Here is a 19,690-nt window from a genome sequence, read left to right on the forward strand (position 1 = left end):
CAGAAAAACTACTTATTGAAAGTATGCTTTACTTTCCTGCTTTTAGTCGCAGTGAGCTATTTAGCGAATAGTGAAATGCACTATGGGATTCTAGTGTGTTAGTCACAAGGAAGTTCCAAAAGTAAAAAAAGAGAAAATAATTCAAGCAAATATGAAAATTTAAATCATTTTATTATAAAAATTTATATAAAATAAACCACAGACATGACGGTTAAAAATAAAACAGAACTGGCAGTAGATAAAACATTTCAAAAGAAAAACTACAAAAACTTTACCGGCTTGCTTGAAATTATTCATCTTTTAGATATACGCTTTATTTCCTAGACTTAAAATAGTGACTTCCTAATTACACTTAATTAGGCTATGAAATACTAAATATTATTTTAAAAGACAGATTCTCACACTCAAGGACTGACAAATACTTGCAAAGTGATCACAAAGTGTACTTGTTAATGAAATTGTAATTCCAGAATACAAAATCTACCTGAAACAATCTAACCAAACACCAAGTTACATAAATGAGACTTCTGAGATGGACTAAAGAGAAAATTTAAATCTTTTTCCATGCAAGGCTGGATACACGATTTGTCAATACCAAACCAGCCACCACTCCTGGAAACTCTTCCTACACTAGGCTGGAATTTAAAAGGACTTTTAATCACTTCAAGGCTACATAGAAATATAAGTTTTTTATTGTCGAAATTACAAATACTTTTTATTTTGAACTTATAGAAGTTTTCAGTATTAAGTCCAAAGCTTCTGGAGCATAGTTCTCCAACATTAATGCTTTTTTTTCCCCTCAGTTAAAAAGGAAAGAATTCCATCTGCAGGCAACACTTAACCATAAAGAACCCATTTCCCCTGAGAAGTTCCCCCTCAGAACCCAGACATCACGTCTCACAAATAAGCTCTTCACACAGTTTTTGAAGAAAAAGTTGTTAGACTACTGCACTCGTTCTCCTTACTCATTTCAAATCAGATTTTGTAGTGATTCAATGACAAACTGGTATCACTATTTGCATATTTTTGTCCAACTATGTACACATACGAAAAAACAAAGAACGGCTAGTATCTGAACCTAATCTCAATTTAGGCAATAAAGCTTTTATTTGTGTGACCTTTGCCAAAGTTAACGGTTGATTCAAGTAAGATGTTCTATCTTAAGGCCATTACTCTGTAAATCGTTACTTTTTGCACTCAAATGTCACATCCTACATGACACAGTAAGAACCTAGACTTGGATAATCGGTTACTGAGCCTGTCGGGACACACTGACTTTGACAAACGATCATCCCATTAAAAAAAAAAAAGAGTATCACAAATCTGTGCTTTCTTTCTCTTTTCTAGAAGGACAAAAATCAGTCAGAAAACATTTTAGGGTTTATACACTGTACAGAATGACTCCCTCATATAAACCAGTCCCCCACGCGTGTAGGATGATGACGACTTTTAAAAATATATCCTGTAAGAAAATTCACTAAAAATCATCTTACACATATCCGTATTTTTTTCAGAGGCTCCCTAACGAAGACTAAATAGCTCTAAAAATTGGAGGAGAAATTTTATCGTCATGCAGACACTTTCAGTTTCTTTTTCTTGGCCTTCAGTATGGGAGGCAGAGAAATCTTAAAGGCGGTCCTGAAATGACACAGGGTGGGGAATATTCTTTAACGCTCTAGTCGCTAACGCGTGAGCCAGCCACGCCACCTCAAAGGTACTTACTCGCATGTGGTACAAATAGGGCTGAAATTGCAAAATACTGTAAATTAAAAAAAGAAAAAAAGGATAGTTTAAAACCCCGTAGTGATTTTCTGCCCCACCCCAACATAGGTAAAAAGCAAAACTCTGCCCATGAACTTACTTGACAAGCACACGGAACAGACATAGCCAATTTCAATAAGATTTCGGTGACAGAAGCAAGCAGCCCGGTAGTCAACATGTATTGGGGGTGGGGAGTTAACTGAGACCCCTCTCCAAATTCCTGATCAGGAAAGGAAAACCCTACTAAAAAAAAAAAAAAGGGGGCAGGAAAAAGCGAGGAAAACTAAAACTGGGCAAAAATAACCAGAAGTCAAGACAGAGGTATCAGATATGAGCCAGCAGACACTGAGAATACTAAATAAAGATTTCCTTAAAAGTCTACTGAGAAATGCATTTTTCTTCATTCAACAATTACTGAGCCCTTCCACAGACCAGCGCTGCTCTGAAGTCATACGACATTCTGCTTACACTCACAGGGCCCCAGATTGCCCGAAGTCCACCCTTCTCCACTTCGAGACCCCTCGGTCGCCCACTTATTCTCTTCTTCCAGTGAGCAGCACTGGCCGTTGGGCTCCCATTCGTTCCCCAGGACACGGGGGTCTCACTGGACTGGAGATAGTCAGTTCACTGCCGGCATTTCCTTACCAGTAAATACTGCAGAAGGGAGGGCATCTGAGGCACCTTCAAGTACAGTCCCCCTGTGATGTCACAAGCCTGCAAGACATGCAAAGGGCTCTGCCAAACAGCGCTTACTGAGTTTTTCCACCCGGATGTCATTCTCACCAGCAATTCTTCAGGTCCCCAAGAGGAGGATATGAACATCGAAGTAAAGGGGACACTTTCCCAGAGTGTGTGAGGACCAACTCCTGGCTACCTTTCAAGATGTGCCGATGTCTCATTTCTCCCCTTGGCCCACATCCTTCGGCCCTTTGGAGACTACAGTGTAGGACAATATGGGCCCTCTCACCCGCCTGTGTGATACTGACAGATGTGTATTCTTGCCATACTTATTCATTTTCATCATATTTTTAAATAACAGCCTTGAGATATAATTCACATGCCATAAAATTCACCCTTCATAAGTGTACAATTCTCTGGTTTTCAGTATATTCAGATTTGCGCAGCTGTCACCAATATCTAGACCCAGAACGTTCTCATCACCCCAAAAGGAAACCCCACACCCATTAATCAGTCACTTTCCATCCTCCTGCCCCCAGTCCTGGCAACCATTAATCGTTTTGTCTCTACGGATTTGCCTGTTCTGGACATTTCACAGAAATGGGATCACACAAGACATGTCCATCTGTGTCTGCCTTCTTTCACGCGGCTCCATGTTTTCAAGGTTCATTATGCAGTAGCGTGTGTCAGTGCTTCATTTCTATTTATGATCAAATAATATTCTATTTTATGGATGGACCAATTGGTTTATCCATTCATCTGTTGATGGACACGTGAGCTGTTTCTATTTTTTGGCTATTACGAACAGTACAGTTATGAATATTCATGCACAATTTTTTGTGTTGACATGTCATTTCTCTTGGATAGACATCTAAGAATGAAGTTGCTGACTTACACGGTAATTCCGTTTAACTTTCTGAGGAAGTTTCAGACTGTTTTTCAAAGTATTCACATTCCCAGTGAACACCAGGTACCAACCATCAAGCTTAAGAAACGGGCCAGTGCTCGAACCTCTGAGGCTGGTGTACCTTCTGATCCTCCCTTATCTCTCATCCCCAGTAACCTCACTCAAGGTTTCCTGAAGTTTGGTGCTTTTAAATGACCTTTTAGGAAATAATATTTCTTGTGGTCAGAAAACCTTTCTCTAAAGTTTAGTAATTTCTTCAGTCTTAACATGTTTTTCTTTTTTGGTTAAAAATTCAGTTTCATATCTTCGATTAAAATGCAACACCTAACATTGCTGTCCAACAGAAATATAACACAAGCAACACATGTAATTTAAAATTTTCTAAAAATAAATATAATTTATAGCTGCATAAAAAGGAGATTCAATTTTAATAACATTTCATTTAACTTAATATATCCCTTATCATTTTGACATGTAATCAACACAAAAAATCATTAATAAGATATTTCATGTTCTGTTTTTCACATGAAGTCTCTAAAATTCAGTGTGTACGTTACACTTACGGAATGTCTCACACAGACCAGGCCCATTTCAAGGGCTCAACAGCCGCACGGCTACCACGTAGGACAGCGCAGATCTGGAGCACGGTCCTATTTTTATAAAATTCTCTGCTTAGTGATTTGTTCTTCCATCTATACCTACATATAGAGAGAGCTGTCATTCTGTTCACCTAATATTAACAAAGATAATTTTTGGATGATAGGATTTGAAGGGATTTTTTTAAACCCTTTTAAAAATACTTTTCTGTGTTGCTTGAATGTTTTAACTTGTGAATCACTTTTACAAAGCCAATCAAGTCATTATGTAAAATATTAAAAAATCTGAAGGGACGGGAGAGACAGATGTCACTCCTCCGATCTGCAGCACCGTATGGGCTAACCCTTAGCACGCATGAAGACCGGTGACGGCATTTCATGACAGGGAACAGAACCACCACGCTTCACGCCCCCGCCACACGCTCGTTTACACGTACCTGCTGAAGGAGTCCCGAATCAGAGCCTAAGACGCAGGCATCGATCAGAATGTTCTGCAACGAGCATTCCAAAAGTATTACGGGGATGACAACAGCAGCAGCCACCTTATTCTGAGAACCTACTGTGTGTCCGATGCTAGTCTTAAAATGGCTTATTTGATATGCATAATAGCTCTGCAAGGTAGATATTTGATTAATGTTTTGCAGCTAAAGCGCCCAGGCCTTGGCCGGGCTGGGTCACAGAGCCTGAGGGAGGCGGTGCTGTCACCACCCCCCATCTGCCTCTCCCCAAGGCCCATGGTCTTTCTACTACACCGTGCTGCACTCCAAGATGGAGAATAGTATACATGGTTATAGCATCTTCAGTTAAAACTAAAGTTTTAAGAAAGTTTTCTTTTTTTTTGATATATCAGAGAAGAAAATGTATTCATGATAATTCATCTGAACACTTCGGTTATTTGCAAAGTAAAAATATCAAGCCTTTACAAGACCTCCCTAAAGCATAGAGAGAGAAATCAAGGCAAGGTATGCAGCAAACCTTAAAAGTAGAAATTCTTAACTTGGGGTCCAAGAACGGGCTAAACGCGGTCACATGAATACTATGAAACTATATTCAAAACCATGTTTGAGTCACATTTTTCTGGGGACTCGTCAGATTCTTTAGAGGCTCAGGACTCAAAATAGAGAAATAACTAGTACCAAATATGGATTCCAGATTCCTAATCCATTAGTAAGGCTATTTAGTCAGAATGTTTCTCTAAGTAGGTTATTCAAAAAAATGAAATTAACTCCTTCATTACAAAACTAATACTCTTTAAAAAGAAGGCTGTCTATTCACCTGTTTCTGAGCTGCGAAGATGACATTCATGAAGTTCATATACTGCAACGCGCTGTCCTCCGCGGCCTTAATCACCTAAAACACACATCCGCGTTGACACCTGTGTGCGCATCCTGGTATTCTCACTCAAAACGCCATCACGATGCGCGGCACACTGCAACCAATGTTAGTTTCCTAATTTGTCTACCTAGTTATCACCATCAAATAATACCTGAAAGTGTAAACATGACTGGAAAAATGTCCCCCAAATCCTACCGCTCAAGAGAGAATCCTTGCCAAGTTTCTAGAGAACACCTGTGTGGGCGTGTATACACACTCACCCCCCCACACACACACACACAAACAGGATGATCCTTTAGCTAGTGTTCTGCGCCCTGCTTTCTCAGTCGGCAGTATCTGGGAAGAAGTCTTATGTCCATGAATTTGGATGTGTAGCATCCTTTGTGCTGACTTCATAGATTTCCACTATTTACCCAATTATCTAAGGACATTTAAGTGCTTGCCAGTCCTCAGGTGTAGACAATGTTCTGATGAACACACTCATGTACCTTTTGCACAAGTCTCTGATTAGCTCCTAAAATAATCAGTGAGATTGCTAAGGTGTATACATATTTCGTCTTAATACAGAGTACCAAGCTGCCCCCCAGAAAAGTTGCACTAGTTTATACAAGAAAATAACCGATCCCCGCGTTTGCCATCAACCCTAGGAATTGCCAGGTTCTTCATTTTTGCTCATCACGAAGCAAACACTGAAAATAAACGTATTTTCAAATGTTAACTGACCATTTGCATTTGTTTTTGCATTTGCTCATGTTTTCTCTTTCTTTAGAGTAACCCTGACTTTTAAAAATTAATTTATAAGAGCTCTCTTTTACTCTAGAAATGTTACGTTAATTCTCTGCCAGGTAGTTATGCTGAAAATATTTTTTCCTAATAGTTTCGTTTTGTCCTTGTTTTAGGAGATTAATTGATTTTATTTTGAGGTTTTAAGCTTTCTTTTAAAGTTTCACATCGCGTTTTTAAAGTTTCACGTCAAGGTACTCACCAACCTAAGATTATAAACAGGTGTTTTCTTCCAGTGTTTTCATGACTTGAATTTTTACACTGAAATAGTTGATCTTCAGTAGAATGCATTTAGGTGTAAGCAGTGAGAAAGGCATCTAGCTTTCCCCGAGTGCCTGACTGGCCCAGCACTTTTACGGAATAATCCATTTTCTTCCCACCACATTTTTTTTAACGTTTTATTTTTTTATTTTCCCCCTCTTCCCACTACTTCGAAGTGTTTCCTCGATCACCAGACTCCCCTGGGTGCCTGCTTTTATTTCTCGACTCCGGTCTTTTCCGTTTTCTGTTTGCCTGCTACTGTACCAGACCACACTTATTGTAGCTTCATAATGTGTTTTAATGCTTAACGGAGTCAGTTCCTACTTATCGTTCTCTTTCAGAAAGCTCCTGGCCACCCTCATTGATTTCTTTTTCCAGATGAATTGTTGAATTTCTTAAATCTCCCCGCTCTGCTAGAAAAAAAGTTCTCACTAAGGTTGAGTTTGCACTGAATTTACAGTTTAATTTTGGAGAAATTGACATCCAAGAATAAAATAAGGCTGTCCATTTATTCAACTTTTAAGTCCCTCAGAATTTTAGTTTTTCATCATAATCAGTTTTACATCTATTAATTCTAGATATTTAATATTTACTGCTTCTATTATAAATGGGTCTTACATCTCACTATGTTTTCTAATTGGCTGTAACTGGCATATAAATATAGTATTAATTTTTTTGAATCTTACCAATATCCTTGACTTCATTTCTTGATTATCTATAAAGAGATTAAAAAACGATTACAATTTAACTGAATCTTATTGAACATATTATAAGATTTTATGACCAATTTTAAACAGTCTACCAAATTATAGTAGTAAAATAGAATTAATCTAACAGAAAAATCCAGACTCCTACCTTTAACCTCCTTGTTCATCCTGTGAATGTCTTATTTTCTTAGCATTAAGGAATTTAAAAATATTATTTAATTTTATAAATATTCATAAACAGAAAATAACTTCAAATTTTAGTTAAATAAACCTAGCATCCATCTAGCTGAAAAAGAAAAATGCTCCATTTACCATGATAAACACACAAAACAAGAGAGACTGGGGGTTTCCGAACACCAACTGCAATCAATTGGGCTTGTAACCAAACGATCTTGGCCCCCAAAATTAAAATTATCCAGACATGATTGTTCTGAGTATCTACCACATCCTAGATTTGAATACTGAGACTACAAGTAACAATAGGCCAATCAAATGAGAAATGAACTTGAAGAGGTGATCCATCACCATCTAAGCCTGAAATAGAGGAATCACTCATTACTGCCCCAAATAAACTAAATTACATACGACTGAGAGAACATCACAATCGCAGATGACGTCAAAACATCCCGCTGGCCTGTGGGGAAACAGCCACTCATTTATGAACCATCAGTGTTCAGTAAATGGCTTTTATCATCAAACACTGCTCTCAACTCAAGGGAAAAAAACGACTCCTCAGTTTGTCTAAATAAAAAATGAGGAAGTATCCTGAAGAATTGCGAGCAAAAGAACATAGTGGAGAAACTAGTTTTTCCATCATTCCCACTTCAAGTTTTTATTGGGCGTCGTACAAACATTTCAAAGTCACCACTTTAGAATACTCCTGTCTTCTCTCAATATGTACACAAGGTTCTAAAAAATATCGCAAGTTAACGTATGTTTTTTCCAGAAGATACCTTCTGAATGATTAAAACACCAAGGATACAGCAAAGAGCTTTGGCGAGGGACCCTGCCAGCAGAGTTTCTGTATGTTGACCCTTAATGTCACCTATAAATTAAAAAAAAATAAATTAATTAAAAAGGAAATATTTAGGTATTTTCTTGGACTAAAATCATTTTCAAACCAAGCATTCTTCTTCATGAATGAAACTAGATAATATTTTCAAGATAGCAACAGGTTTTAAAAATAGCAAATTGTTCTCAGTAATGCTTAAATAAGCAATTTTAAAACACTTTCTCAATTTAAAATATCCTGGTGGTCAGGGGCTGAGGAGGGGAGTGTGCACAACGCTTCAGTCTGGGATGAGGAAAGTTCTGGAGAGTGGTGGTGGTGGCATGATGAGGTCAACGTACTGAATGCCACTGTGCTGTACACTTAAAAAGGGTTAAAACGGTCAATTTTATATTATGTGTATTTTACAATAAAAATAAATAATAAAAAATACCTTAGTGTTATTCAAAAAAGTTTTATCCATGATCTTCAGGGTCCGAAAGGCCTCAGTAACTGGAGGCAGCCTGGACAGTGGCCCTGGCCAGGCTCTGGGCCTCCCTGTCCCCTCCCCACCTCCTCCTCGTCCCCACTCCCATCAGAGAGTGTCCCGCCTGGCCAGGGTGAGGACTGGAGAAGGAACTGCCCTGGCTGTGGCAGGCAGGGACAAAGTCTGCAACTGGGTTGGGGCCTGGGGTCAAAAAAAGTAACTCTTAAGAAAATCAAAATTCTAAATCTGCATCTCAAGAGGGTGGGAGGTCGGACTGACAGCCTGTAGAACAGGGCCTGCAGCTGGTCCATGGGCACTGACCCCCACCCAGACCAGCAAAGGTCTTGGACACTATGCTGAGAAGCTGGGATTCTCCCCCGCAGGCCGGAGGTTCTCAAAGTCTGATTCTGGAATCAGCTATGGGAGCATCACCTGAGAACTTAATAGAAACATAAATTCTTGGGACCACCCTGGACTCAGTGAATCCAAACCTGCAGAATGGGGACCAATGTTTTGTTTTCACAATCACCTCCAGGTGATTTTTAACAGTATTATTGGGGTGTCACTTACTGATCATGAAATTCACTTTTAAGTATACAATTCAATAATTTCAAGTAAATTTACAGAGTAGTAAACCATCACCACTACCCAATTTTAGAACATTTCCCTCACCCAAAAGATCACGTGAGCGCATTCCCAGTCACTTCCTGGTCCTCCCCAGCCCGGGGAAAGCACTGACGTACTTTCTGTCTCTGTATTGTTGCCTTTCTCCTCCAGGTGATTGTGGCACAGGCTACAGTTTGAAAAACATCACAGCAGGCAAGAGGAACCAGTAAAGGCCCTTAAGCCAGAGAATAGCACCTCTGGTTTTGAGGAGGAAAGTTCTAGAGGCTGAGTGGAAAGACTGAATGGGGAGAGACGGGTGTCAGTGAAGAAGCTGTCACAACGATCTCAAGCACTGGCTCTCAGCTTCAACAACTGTGCCCTACAGGGGACATCGGCAATGTCTGAAGACATATTTGGTTGTCACAACTGGGGAATGCTATGGTATGTAGTGGGTCGAGGCCAGGGCTACTGCAATGCATAGGACAGTCCCCACAACATAGAATTATCCAGTCCAAACGTCAGTAGAGATGCAGGACAGGGCAAATTTCCCCGGGGTGGGGGGGAAGCCTTGAGCCCTGCACTGAGAGAGAGAATTCTTAGCTGAGCATGAGAGAGAATTCCAGTGCACACCAGAGTAAGAATCACAAAGAAAGTTTATTAGAGAAGGAGTAACACTCCAAAGACGGAAAAAGCAAAGACAAGAAGCCAAGGAAAAAAAGCCAAAACAAGAAAAAGCCCCGTGTGGGGGAATCTTGTGTATGTATCAGTCTTAGTTTCTGTGAATTAAAGTTTAAAGACTTTATTTACCCATTTTTCCTTTGATGAAAAGGGCACGCAATGAGAAAGGACAAGGCTGAGCAGTGTGAAAAGGTGAGACTATGCAGCACGAAAACCAGCTGGCAGTTCCCAGCCCTTAATCCACAGGTTCCCACGGTTTTAGCTGGAGGGAACGGATGATTTTATTTTGTGTAGGGCCGACTTAAAGACTGTTTTCCTGTTTTCCTTTCACGATGTGGGGAAGTGGGTTGTCAGGGCCCCAGTGGAAGGAAGTCTGCCTTCATCCTGCAAGTGTCCTGGTGGCATGGCTGCAGGGCCGACCAGCACATGGCGGTCCCTGAGTGCGGCTGACTTAGCACTTTGGTTCTCTTGCCTCCTCCCTACTTTAGTACCGTGGATGAGCCCGGGGACAAATAAGAAAATGGTCAGACTCTGAGGGACTTCTGAGGCTAAACAGATAGGATTTCATAGCTGATCTGATGTCGGATGTGAGAAGGAGTTAAAACTGAAAGCTTTGAAAGCGGAAAAGCGGGTGAATGCGGGTGACAGCAACAGGAGTGAAACTGGTGGTGTAAATGAAGAGAAGAAATAATGAAAACGGTCCGGCCACGTTAATGACACCGGGACGCTCATCTGCAGCTTGAAAAAGGGCTGGATTAGAGGCAAAGATCGGGAAGTGTCCATACACGAACGACAATTAAAGATAAGGGTGGATGAGGACGTACCCAGGAAGAAAAGAACAGAAGTGAAAAATAAAAATGTATATATTTTAAAGGCCAAGATGAAGAAAAAGTCAGAAATAGAAGAAAGAATGGTCCAGAAAAGAGGAAAACAAGGTCAACGGGGTATCCTCGGAAGCCAAGGGGTGTTTCAAAAAGCGGGCTGGTGAGCAGTGTCAAACGCTGTGGCGATCAGGCCAAGAGTGTGCAGACTGGTGAAAACGACTTGAAAAAGGAAACGAGAGAAGCGGGCAGACAGCAGCGAGAACCCCAGGTCTTCGATCTGAAAGCCTCAAGGACCCCCGCATTCAAGAACCCCCACATTCAACTCCGTTTGCAAACTACAATGGAAAAAAAAAAAGCTGTTACCGTTGGTCATTAGATCTTTAATCTCTTCAACGATAACTTCATTGGCTGCTGTGAGCAACTCATATTTTCCGTCTTTACTCCCCGAGGGATTAAATTCAGATGGAGGGTTGCTGGGGTCCCCGAAGAGGTCCCCAAGTCTGCCATTCTTCCCAGGATATAAGAATCGACTGAAACGGCAGGGGCAGGGGTGGGGGGTGGGAGTATCAAAATAAAATTCAGCAGAGAAAAACAAAAATCACATCAATTCGAGACTCAATTCTCTAATAAATTTCATTTTTAAAAGAAATGTGTAAAATAGGCAAACATGAGTCAACTACCACAGAATGTTTTAATGATTCCACTGTTTTCTGGAAAATGAGAGAAAAAAGAGAGGGTATTGGATGACAGCCTCTTGAAATGCTTCACGGAGTTCTCACTCCACTTTCTCAGACGACGATGGAAAGAGATCAATTCCAAATTCTAAGTTGCTACTAGTTTATTATTTGAGGTATATTTAGCTACCTGGAAATAGAAATCTAGTCCCTGAAAAGATTCCCCTGGTGTTTCAAGACTTTTATGGCAATCATGCAAAATGCATCTGTGCTGCTTCTAAGAAAATGAAAACTGTTATAGCTTTTACTGATATCTTGATCAATTCGGCATCATCTTCTTTATTCAATTCTGAGAAAAGTGTATGGCGATGATGAGAGCAGCAACCTCACTGGTGGCCCATGGGCTCTCTCAATGCAGAGGAGCTGAAAAACTTCGAAACTATCCACTAACTACGTTGGTAAACGAGAGTCACTTCCACTGTGGTGCACATTTAATTGAGACAAAGGAGCTGTATCCTACATGGGGATTAGATTCCACGGCCTGTGTGTAACAGGACCAGTAAACATGGTCAACATCATTCATGAAAACTCTTGCTGTACGCGTGGCCCACCCATGCATCCGCTGCACATCCATCCACTCGCCACCTTGCAGTGACTCTAACACGGCCAGTTTTTACACCAGCGTTAGGAAAAGTTACTGTGTCTTCAGCCACACACCAGATGGAATAGTCAGCTTGGGTTTAGGAAATGGTATTAAAAGAAAAATTTTTATTTGTAAATACTAAAATTACACAGAGAGCAGTTAACTATTCACATCGTTGAGAGGTGCACAGGAGGCAGAGGTGGCCGAAGGGAAGGCAGCATCACACCTTCCATCCCACCTGGCCCCTAGGGTAGACCGTGAGTAGAGCAGTGATGGGGGCAGCCGCTCGATGTGACCACTCTATGCCTGGAGTATACAGTTGAAGCTGTATAAGTTACGTGTGCACATGAATGCAACTCCACTGTATATCAGCTAATGAGGTTTTCAATATGCACACCTGTCAAGGTTTACACGTACTAATTCTTGATGCTGAATACTGTTCACTGGTACAGAAATTGTTTGTAACATAGCGTAGGACTAGCACATGCTAAATGGCATAGAAATATCACAAATGTCGAGCACTGAATAGGTAAAATAATCATAATGGTCATACCTTTCTTGAATATGACTCGCTATCACAGCAAGTTTGTTGGAATGATCCATGAATAAGTGAGAATTTCCCAGCACCATCACTGCATCTATGCATTTGGATAAAGTAAACTGTTGAAAAACAGAAGATATTAGAAAGGTAAATCAGCTATCCAAATAACCACATCTTGGTCTTGAAATCATTTAATATTTCATTTTAATATTTCATTTTAGACAATTATTCACTGCTAAAAATTTGCTCAGGGGCTCCCTCCTCTGAAGCCATAAACCAAAACATTTGAAAACTATAGTTCTATAATTTTATTTCTATGGGACTGCTTCTACATCTGTACAATATTCCACAAATATTTTCTGCATAACATTTATGAATAGTAAACATGTCACATCTTCCGTGATAAAATTACAAGCCAACTATTGCTACCCATGGACCACGTAATACATACTGATCAAATTGTAATCTGTAAGTTTTCAATTCATTCATTCGCTAAGTATGCTAAGCACCTGTTATGTGGTATAGCCCTTCTTTCGTGGAAGTTACACTGTCAAAAGTACTAATATTACTACAGGTCATAGATGGATATTTTTATAAACCTGGAATAGGGCATGTTTCTCTTAAAGAAAATACCTCAGGCAGAAAATAAAACACTGACAAATTTCGCTCTATTAAAAAAGCGAAACAAACCTACTAAAATTTCTATATGGCAAAAAAACCGACTATAAACAAAAGTGAATGACAAATGACCAATTAGAAAAGAGTAATTTAAACATATGACAGGCATTGGGTTAACATTTCAATGTAAAGAATGTCCATAAGTCACAAAAAATAAAAATAAATAAATAAATCTTTTATATGCCCAAAGAGAAAAATAGGCAATGCCCCAAGGGAGAAATACAACGGGCAATCAAATATACTAAAAGTAAACTGAGGTAACTTTTTTGGTATCATCTTGGCAAAAGATAAAATAAGGAAAGAGAGCATCTTGTGTTGGTACCAAAAGGAATTCTCATATTCCGCTGACATTGATGAGAGTTCAAAATAAGACACACTTTCTGTAGAGTAATAAGGTAAGATGCAGTGATGTGCTTGCCATACGATGGAATACCATTCAGCAATGAAAATGATGAACTACCAATACATGTAACAACATGGACAAGTCTCAAAATAATTATGCTGAGTAAAAGAACAAGACCAAAACCCCCCACTGCATACTGTTTGGTTCTATTTACGTAAAAATCTAGAAAGGGCAAGCTAATCTAGTGACAGAAAGCAGATCGGTGGTTGCCTAGGGGCGGGCACAGGCAGAAAGAGATGGGTGAAATAAATTACAAAGGAACCTGAAGAAACTTTTGGGGATGATAGATCTATTTGTTCATTATTTTGATTGTGGTGATAATTTCATGAATATATATATATATGTGAAAACATCAAATTGAATACTTAAAATGTGTGCAGTTCATTGTACATTAATTATATCTCAATAAAGCTGTTCTTTTAAAAAAAGACACAATTAATAAAATGAAAGACAAGCCGCAAAGTCGTAGGCAAAGAGAAAATATTTGTAAATCATGTATTTGATAAAGGACTTGTGTCTCGAATATAAAAATTCTCACAACTCAATAATAGGAAAACAAATAGCCCAATTTAAAAATTAGGCATAACATCTGAATATGTATCTCAAAGAAAATACATCGTGGCTAATAAGCATGTGAGAAAAAAAAGACTCAACAAATTAAAACCACAATTAAATACCACTACCTAGTCACTAGAATGACTATAATAAAAAAAAAACAGACAAGTGCTGGCGATGATGTAAAGAACCTGGAACTCTCATCCACTGCTGATGGGAATGGAAAACGGTGTACTCACTTTTGAAAAATTTGGCATCTTGAAAAGTTAAGTCTAAACTTACCATGTAACTCAGAAATTCAACTCATATATCTAACTATTTGAGAGAAATGCAAACCCATGTCCACACAAAGACTTGTCTGTGAACTATCAGCATTCTGCGTGAGAGTCGAAAACTGGAAACAGTCTACACGTCCATGAGTAAATCAAACACGAGGTATATCCATACGATCAAGTCCTGTCAGTAACAAAAAGGAACCACAGATACATGCTGTGACATGGATGAGCCTCGAACATATTGCCTAAATGAAAAAAGCCAAAACCGAAAGACCACATATTACCCAAACTCACTCAATATGAAAAAGATCAAATACTTTAATAACTATCAAAGAGATTTAATTTGCACTTTGAAAACCTCCCCCAAAAGCAACATCCAGGCCCAGATGATTTCATTGGAGAACTGTACCAAACTTTTAAAGACGAACCGACACTAACTCTAAATAATGTCTTCCAGAAAGACAGAAGAAAACACTTGCCAATTTATTTTATGAAGCCAGTATCACCCTTATGCCAAAACCAGCCAAAGACAGTGCAAAAAGGAAAACCACTAGCAAAATGAATCCAAGCAGAGTTTATTCTAGAAGTGGCAGGCTAGTTCGAGATTTGAAAATCAACGTAATCCACTATATTGATAGGCTAAAGAAGAAAAATCACTATTTGGAGCAGAAAGAGCATTTAACAAAATTCAACATGCATTCATGATAGAACTCTCTAAGCAGACTAGGAGGATTCCTCAACTTAATAAAAGGGGCATCTATAAAAAAACTATACCTAACGTCACCCTTAACGATGAGGACAGAATGCTTTTCCCCAAGATCGGGAACAAGGTTGCCTGCTCTCACCACTCTTACTCAACACAGTAATGGAAGTCCTAATCAGTACAATAGAGCAAGACAAGAAAATAAAAGGTATATGCACTGGAAAGAAAAAAATAAAACTGTGCCTGCTTGCAGATGATATAACTTGTCCATGTCGAAAATCCCAAAGAAGCTACAAAAACACTGTTAGAACTAATAAGTGAGTTCAGCAAAGTCTCAGGATACATTCAGGATACAGGACCGATGCACAAAAGTCAATCGTATTTCTACATACTAATATCAAACACGTGGAAACCATACCAAAAACACAATACCCATTTACAATTGCTAAAAAAGAGAATATTTAGATATAGATCTACATAACGTGAATAGGACTTGTCTAGTAAAAACTATAAAATGCTGATGAAAGTAATCAAAGATCTAAATAAATGGAGAGAGATACTGTATTTGTGGATGGAAGACAGCACAGTTGTCGATTCTCCTCAAATGGATACACAGGTTTACCACAATTCCTATCAAAATCCCAGCAACATCTTTTTGTAGGCAGATAAGTACGTTCTATAATTTATATGGAAAGGTTATGGAATTGAAATGGTTTGAAACAATTTTGAAAAAGAAGAACAAAGCGGGAAGAATCAGCCTACCGAAGTTCAAGTATTACATATAGCTACAGTAACCAAAATCGTGTGGTACCGGTGGAGGGAAAGACACACAGACGAATGGTACAGACAGAGGGCCCAGAAATAAAGCCACACGTGTGCCCAACTGATTTTTGGCAGAGCTGCATAAGCAATTCCATGGAGAAAGGCTCATCTTCAAAACCGGGGCGGCAGCCACTGGATACCCGTTGGCAAAAAAAAAAACGAGCCTCATCCTAAACCTTACAGCTCATTAAAAATGAACTCAAAATCGATTATAGACTTAAGTGTAAAACTTTTCACAGAAAACGTAAGCGAATCGGGACCAGGGACTATAAAAGTGTCGCAACTATAAAGGGAACACAAAGCCAGAACGCCTGTGTGTGATGGAACAGTTCTGTATCCGACTGCGGTGACGGCGAGACCACGCGGACTACACGTGCACACACTAGCGACGTAAGACGGCTGCTGACCTGAGTAAGGTCTCGAGAGTGTACTGATGTCAACTTCCTGGTTTCACGACTGCACACAAGTCATAGGAGATGTTATCACTGGGAGAAGCCAGGGCGAGGGCGCACGGGACCTCTGTACCATTTTTTATAATTTCCTGTGAGTTTATAATTATTTCTAAATAAAATATTTCAAAAGAGGTTTTTTTTAAAAAAAAAAAAACATATTGCATGAAATCAATATATGAAATATCCAGAAATGGCGATACAGAGATAGAAAGCAGATCAGTGGTTACTGCAACTAGGCAGGGGGTGGAAGCAGTGACTATAAACAGGCATGCAGGAACTTTTTGGGGTGATATAAAAGTTCTAAAACAGAATCGTGGTGGTTACACAACTTTATTGTGGTTTTCACTAAAAAATCATTGAATTGTACGTTATGATGGGTAAATTTTATGGTATGTAAATTATATCTTACTGAGGCTGTTTTTTAAAAAGTAACATAAACATATACTCAGTTTAACCAGAATTATCCAAAGGCCTCATTGAGCGATCTTACCTGAGATTCTTTCAATGCTTGCTTTCCCCACCAAATTGGGTTGGTATCAACAATGATGACTAGAAGATTCAACTCATCTTCTGAAAATATTAACGAAAATAAAAAACATTAGCCTCATGAAAGTGAATCAAAGCTAACACTCTCCATCTGTAAATTAAATCCAGACAGGCACTATAAGCCTTTACATGGTGATGATGCTACAGTCATGAGATTAACAGAAGGCCAAGTTCTTTGAAAGGTTTAAAGCTCTGTGGGTCCTCAGCAAGCGATTGCCTGCTTTCTGTCCCACTGCGCCTTTCATCACTAGGATGTAAGCTCCGTGATTTTTGTCTGTTTTGCTACTGCTTATCCTCTGCTCCTGGCACACCACCTAGCCACAGAGGATGCGCAATAAATATCTATTAAATGAACCCAAAGATATCGGCAGTTTAAATGCCTGGTCAACGACAAAAGACGCTGATTAACGAGTAGTTAAGAACGACGAGCAGCAGAATTGTGGGCGAGGGGGTTTAAAGGGAACGCAGGAACTGCTCTGGCCCCGAGTCCATCGTATCACCGAGCAGCAAGGTGTTGTGATTAGGAATCATTTCAAAAAGGTGAAAAACAAAGAGAAAAAACAATTCCTATGTAAAGGATACTTTACTATGGAAAGAATTAGGCTACTCTCCAAACACAAATACAACTAAATGGGCTAACACATTAGTTCACGCAACATTTATACCAAGTACCAGCGTCAGGCGTAGAGGATCCCACGTCCAAGCTCTCAAAGAGCCCACATTCTAACTGAGGTAACAGATAAACAAACCCATAAACACGTGCTGTCATGAAAAACTCAGGATGCTCATTTAAGAGCAAAAGGCAGTGATGTGTTTCCTGCCCCGATGCCTTCCTTACAGTCAGTCTCCTGTCTCCTGTATCAGGACAATCCCCACCCCATCTTCGACTGGTTTACATACCCAAATACTATTTACTCTTCAAGGCTCCAAACCGGTGCCACCTCTTTCTTTCAAAAGCCCTCCCCGGGTCTTCCAACAGGTCCTAGCTCCCCGTCTCAGGAGAGAGCAGGAACATCAGCCTCCTCTGCATCAGGCCTGAAGTAAAGAACCCCATGATCCCATTCCACACTGCCAAATACCCAGAGAGGGACACCTTTCATCAGTTACAAGATATACCCCCTTTTTTTACATTTAACAGGTGCTAAATTCAAGATGGTGTCTTACGACTAAGATTGGCAGCATTTTTTTCTTAGTTGTATATTAAATGAAAGCACATTTCGTAATCAATAGTTTTAGATTAGATGAAATATGGTATTTTGCAAATGAAAGTAATCTGCTCTAAGTCGCATGTCCTGCTCTGAAGATAGATCCGCCTGACTGTAAAGGCTGTGACTTCTCAAAGCCCCACGCCTCGTCCTGACCACCCACAGTATTGACTTTCTTCTAATGACAGTGCTCACTACCTCATTTGACAGTTAGCTGTGTTTCTGATCTCTACCCAATGCGGCCCGCTAGGCCATGGACTCCTTAAAGAATGAGAATTTCTGCTAATTCTGGGATGAAATAACACATGTTAATCACACGACAAAGTGCCTAGCACAGAAGCACTTAAAAACTGTGTCTCCCATAGGCCCTCACACCCCTACCCACGATTCCTTAAGGCTTTGGCCTTATTCTCCATCAGGCCCCATCCCACAATTCTCTGGCCTTCCATTCCTTGCTACTATCAAGCAGCCTGATAAAAAGACATGAAAAGTGTCTATCCGTATACATGCAAGGTCCTTGTGAATCCCTTCTTTGGGTCTCTGCCTCCTCATTTGTAGACAGGGGGCTTTGCCAGGTCTGCCTCCCTCACAGGGTTGCAGTATGGATGAAAACAAATAAAGTGTGGACAATTGTTACGGCATCTGAAAGGACCTGTTTCTATTCTTGCTCCCTACAGTCCATTTTCCACACAACAGCCAAAATGACCTTTAAAACTGTAAGTCAGATCATAACGCTTCCTTGCTTAAAACCCTAAAATGGCTTCGTATTGCACTTAAAAAGAAAGCTCAAGCTCTTTATCATGGCCCACAAGGGCCCTGCACCTGGCTAGCTCTCTGATCTCACCTCCCTATCTCATCGTGCTCCATCCACTTGGCCTTTTTTTGTCCTTTAAGACGTCAGGCTCTATAACTGGTAGTATAATGTATGAATAAAAGTCTCGCCCCTTTCCTCCGGGAACCCCCTGGTTCCCCATTTCTGTCTTCTCATTTTTAAGTAGTGGCTCAGTTTGCCACAGGGCCTTTACACAGTCGCTCATCTCAGTTTCGATATCGCCGGTCTTCCTTGGACAACAATCTAAAGAAGCTCCTCCGCGACCAACTCTTATTTAATCACAAACTACCACATCAGCCCATCATGTCGTTTTCATAGCTCCTGTCCCCCTTCGAAATTTTTATTTACTTGTCTATTGTCTGTCCCACCCACAAGAACCTCCACGAGGGCCTGTCATGTTCTCCGCAGTTTCCCAGCGCATACAATAGATAACGACCCGCACACGGGAGGTGATTCAAAAATATTTACTGAATAAATGAATAAATACATTCGCTACTCCTCTGAAGACCAGACAGGTTCCACCCAGCCCAAAACACATCCTCCGTTTCGCCAGGCCTGGTCCGACCAGCCCCGGGGCCCGGGGCCCGACACGCGCGATCCTCACCGTCCGAGACCATGGCGGCGGGGGTCCCTCAGCGCAGAGCCAGCAGCAGTCAGGCGAGCATCCCGGAGGCGGCGCAGTCCGACTTCCGGCGCCACCGAATGACGCGCGAGGAGGTTTGACCCAGACCCCGCGCCGTACCCACGGCC

At 40.3% G+C, this 19,690-nt stretch overlaps 1 protein-coding gene across 1 annotated transcript; it reads right to left on the reverse strand.

The window, feature by feature from the left end:
* Window positions 1-358: 358 nt before the first annotated feature.
* Window positions 359-19,656, reverse strand: GTF2H3 (general transcription factor IIH subunit 3). Its single transcript, XM_039879271.1, is given in 15 exon segments — window positions 359-1,638; window positions 1,723-1,759; window positions 1,862-1,954; window positions 1,957-2,001; window position 2,230; window positions 2,407-2,475; window positions 4,380-4,433; window positions 5,218-5,292; window positions 7,008-7,036; window positions 7,177-7,206; window positions 8,011-8,073; window positions 10,975-11,141; window positions 12,482-12,588; window positions 16,848-16,927; window positions 19,545-19,656. Coding segments are annotated over 15 exon segments (933 nt in total). The 5' UTR covers window positions 19,558-19,656; the 3' UTR covers window positions 359-1,568.
* Between the last annotated feature and the right edge of the window lie 34 nt (window positions 19,657-19,690).

Source organism: Pteropus medius, unplaced genomic scaffold (genome assembly GCF_902729225.1).
Source record: "Pteropus medius unplaced genomic scaffold, Ma_sr-lr_union100, whole genome shotgun sequence".
Classification (NCBI taxonomy): domain Eukaryota; kingdom Metazoa; phylum Chordata; class Mammalia; order Chiroptera; family Pteropodidae; genus Pteropus; species Pteropus medius.